Source organism: Teleopsis dalmanni, chromosome 2 (assembly GCF_002237135.1).
Source record: "Teleopsis dalmanni isolate 2A chromosome 2, ASM223713v2, whole genome shotgun sequence".
Lineage (NCBI taxonomy): Eukaryota > Metazoa > Arthropoda > Insecta > Diptera > Diopsidae > Teleopsis > Teleopsis dalmanni.
The window spans coordinates 65,813,923-65,817,879 of record NC_051847.1 but is presented as its reverse complement, the minus strand read 5'-3'; the positions used below and the strand labels follow the sequence as shown (position 1 = coordinate 65,817,879).

Here is a 3,957-nt window from a genome sequence, read left to right as displayed (position 1 = left end):
AAATAAATAAATAAAAAATATTTGCACTAGTGATGATATAACTATAACTGTCACAAATATTTGCAAATAGTGTCAGACCAGATATGACTAAAACATATAGAACTGACCCAACTTTGTGTAATTTTTGAGACAGAACTGTTTTAATGGTTTTTTATTGTAGTATCTCTTCAATACAAAATGAAATATCTTTCTTATTTTGAATTTAATTGTCAAAATACAAAAGAAATGTACAATCACAGTTTAGCTAAAAATTGTAAATTGATGGTTAAAGCTGTGTTAAATGAGTGTTAGTCTCCAGTTCACATTTTTCATATGAAGTATATTTTTTTAAGCGGAAAGATCATTTAACTGGGCAGAACTACTGATCCTATTGGTGTCCGCTTAAAAGACCTCTCTAAGTATATATGCCGTGTTGCGAGTTCGTGTAATTTGAGGTAAAGTAAATTGAAATTTCCTAGATTTTTTGTATTGCACTTATGTAAATATTTATTTATTGCACTTATTTCTTATTTTTGGTTAGTAGTTTTCAAATTTATTTATTTATTTACTAAACATCTTATAAAATTTTCACAGTGGTAACATTTAATTTACCTATTTTTTATCTAATTTAGCCAACTCGAAATTCTGGTAAATACCAACATTTGTTGCCAAACCGACATAATTTACTGTTTCCTTCATTTTACAATCAATTTACTCGAACTCACACACGAACATAATATTTATTCGAATCTTAGTTATAACATTAACTATCCGTCTTTCTTTACAGAATTTAATAACTTATGTTTTCCATAAGGCTCTTCAATATGCAGAATAACTAGTACGAAATAATCGAATGCATATGCTCTTATAGAACAAGTCTCATCAGTTGAGTTTTTCTAATAAATTAATATAATTGAATGGGTTTTTAAAACTAGCTTTTAGTAAGAAAAAAACTGTTTTTTGAACTTTAAACCTATCCTCGATTTTGGCACTGAACATCTACATATGTATGTATATATAAGTTTAACTACTGTTAAAGATATTTCGGCAGATTTTTTTAGTATAAACATATTAACCAATATACATACATGCATAATTTGTTTCCGACTGTGTGTAAGTTATATGTAATTTAAGTATAATTAGAAATTATAAACAAATAAAAAAAACAAAACAAAACAAAATTTTTTTCAAATTCTAAGAAAATGCTATTTTTTGCACAATAAATAATTATACTTTGATAAAAAATGTATGCAATAAACATATTATTTATTCATTTATATTATTTTACTGTTATTATTATTAAAAATGCATATCATAATTCAATCAGCTGTTCTTGGCACATTTCGTGAATACAACCATTAAAGTTTTTACTACCAATTTTGACTGCATAGTTTTGACGTAATTTACATAAATTAAAATTTTTGATAAGACCCAATTTTTATGTTTATAGAATTATTTTTTATAAACAAAAATATTTTTGTACACAATAATCTTTTATAAAAACTATTTGATTACGTAGATCAACACGGTTTGGTTTTTTGCATTGTCACCGTACACAGATAAAATAGTAGTATTAGTGTTCTGCTAATATGAAACAATGCAACCCAGGTACTGACAGATAAAAGTCAGCTTGGAAACACGATATAATTTCACATTTCTATTAAACTTTTATATACAATCTATTAACGACAGCATATATCTTAAAATTATGAATAATGATTTTGAACCTTTAACACCGTCACTTAAGAACGTTATCGACCAGAAATCTTTGAAATGGATATTTGTGGGAGGGAAAGGCGGTGTTGGAAAAACGACTTGCAGGTATAACGAAAAACCCATACAAAAACAAATTCGCTCTAAATAATTAATAATTGTTTGCAGCTGTAGTTTAGCGGTTCAAATGTCCAAAGTACGTGAATCGGTACTCATAATATCCACAGATCCAGCGCATAATATATCAGATGCCTTTGATCAGAAATTTACGAAAGTACCTACAAAGGTAAGTTAAAGAAATACTAATGACGTGTGCTGTACTTTGCATTTTAATTCTGTAAATTTAATTTATTATTTACTATTTAATTGTATCCCATTAATGTAGGTGAATGGCTTCAACAATCTATTTGCCATGGAAATTGATCCCAATGCTGGTCTAAATGAATTACCGGATGAGTACTTCGAGGGTGATAACGAAGCTTTTCGGGTAAGCAAAGGGGTATTTCATGAAGTTTTAGGTGCGTTGCCTGGAATTGATGAAGCAGTAAGCTATGCAGAAGTTATGAAGTTAGTATAGTGTTTATTAAATTGAAGGCACTTGTAAAGCTAAATCCTGTGTTACAGATTAGTAAAGGCTATGAATTTTTCTGTTGTCATATTTGACACTGCTCCCACAGGTCACACGTTACGTCTCTTATCATTTCCACAAGTCATTGAGAAAGGTCTGGGAAAATTAATGCGTTTAAAAATGAAAATTGCTCCACTTATATCGCAGTTTGGTAGCATGTTGGGCTTAACTGATTTTAATCCAGATTCTTTATCAAATAAATTGGATGAAATGCTGAAAGTTATTAAACAAGTCAATGAACAGTTCAGAAATCCGGTAAGCATATAATATTGTATATTAAACATTCTAAAGATAATTAAATGCATATTATCTACTTCCTTAAATAAAGGACCAAACGACTTTCGTATGCGTATGTATTGCGGAATTTCTTTCATTATACGAAACGGAACGGCTTGTGCAAGAGCTAACGAAATGTGGCATCGACACACACAATATTATAGTAAACCAACTATTATTTATGAAGGAAAATCAACAACCATGTAGCATGTGCTCTTCCAGATATAAGGTGCTTTATCATATTACATTACATATCCCTTTTTATATATATATAAAATGATTTTATTTTCAGATACAAGAAAAATATTTAGACCAAATTGCTGATTTATATGAAGATTTTAATGTCACCAAATTGCCACTACTTGAGAAAGAAGTCCGAGGTGCAGAAAATATAAAGAAATTCTCCGAAAACTTAATAATTCCTTACAGTCCTAAATAAAACTAACTTATTTGCATATATTGTGATTTTTATCGTTTTGTCGATTTGGAAAAAAAAATATTTGAAATGAATCGAAAACTATATTTTTTAGTATAAAACAACTTTAATAAAATTATTCATTATACCAAATGCAATTAGTTGCAGAACATCTTTGAATACCTTTAGTATATTATTCAGTTTATACAAAAGGCTAAATATTTGTTTAAACTAATTAAAAAATTTATTTATCAAACATACACATCAATCACACTCATTAAGGGGAATTTCTTTATTAATGATCTTATTGTTTTCTATAAAACAGACATTAGATAGATAAACATAACATAACAACAATAAGTGGAATGCAAGCGGTGTTCTATAGAATGAAACTTTCTATAAATAAAAAATGTTGCATATAAAAAAGGAAATATAACAACAATTATATTTATAGAAACTTTTATAATTAAAAAAATTTTCTTTTATTTTTACAGTATAATCTCGAATTCGGATTACCAAAATAAAAAAATGTGATGAATAGTTGTGAATGAAATTGATTTTTAATGAAAATCATTAATAATTTACAAATTCATTTTTGATATTTTAAACTTTTATACAAGTTTTTAAAAAAAATGATAATTGTTATTTGCTGGATTTGTTTCATTTTGTTCATTATATGCAATTTTTCTTAGACTAAGAAGTTGTAAAATGTCTCCAGAAATGAAATGTTGCTTTTGTCAATATTTAATACATGTGTTAAACGCTGATATAACTTGGGAATGCAGAATTCTTGTCACTTGGTTTTCAGTATTCATGTGATTGCTGTCATCGTCTTCAATATTAGCATCAGTAAATTCAATATCAGCATTTGTCCATTCAAGAGTTATTAGAACTTAACTGCACGGATAGATCGTCATCTGAACACCAAACTTCATTATTACAAATT

General features: G+C 27.6%; 1 protein-coding gene across 1 annotated transcript; it reads left to right on the top strand.

Moving 5' to 3' along the window:
• The first annotated feature begins 1,573 nt into the window (after positions 1-1,573).
• Positions 1,574-3,167, top strand: LOC119679941 (ATPase ASNA1 homolog). The gene is made up of 6 exons (XM_038092537.1): positions 1,574-1,800; positions 1,861-1,978; positions 2,078-2,259; positions 2,317-2,575; positions 2,649-2,825; positions 2,889-3,167. Exons 1-6 carry the CDS (start codon positions 1,688-1,690, stop codon positions 3,033-3,035), a joined length of 996 nt encoding a protein of 331 aa, XP_037948465.1. The 5' UTR covers positions 1,574-1,687; the 3' UTR covers positions 3,036-3,167.
• The last annotated feature ends 790 nt before the right edge of the window (positions 3,168-3,957 follow it).

Excerpts from the sequence above, each read along its gene's own strand:
- LOC119679941 (XM_038092537.1), top strand. The coding sequence starts at position 1,688 with ATGAATAATGATTTTGAACCTTTAACACCGTCACTTAAGAACGTTATC. Across the intron at positions 2,576-2,648 it reads ATGAACAGTTCAGAAATCCG|GACCAAACGACTTTCGTATG; the intron begins GTAAGCATATAA and ends CCTTAAATAAAG. Across the intron at positions 2,826-2,888 it reads TGTGCTCTTCCAGATATAAG|ATACAAGAAAAATATTTAGA; the intron begins GTGCTTTATCAT and ends TTTTATTTTCAG.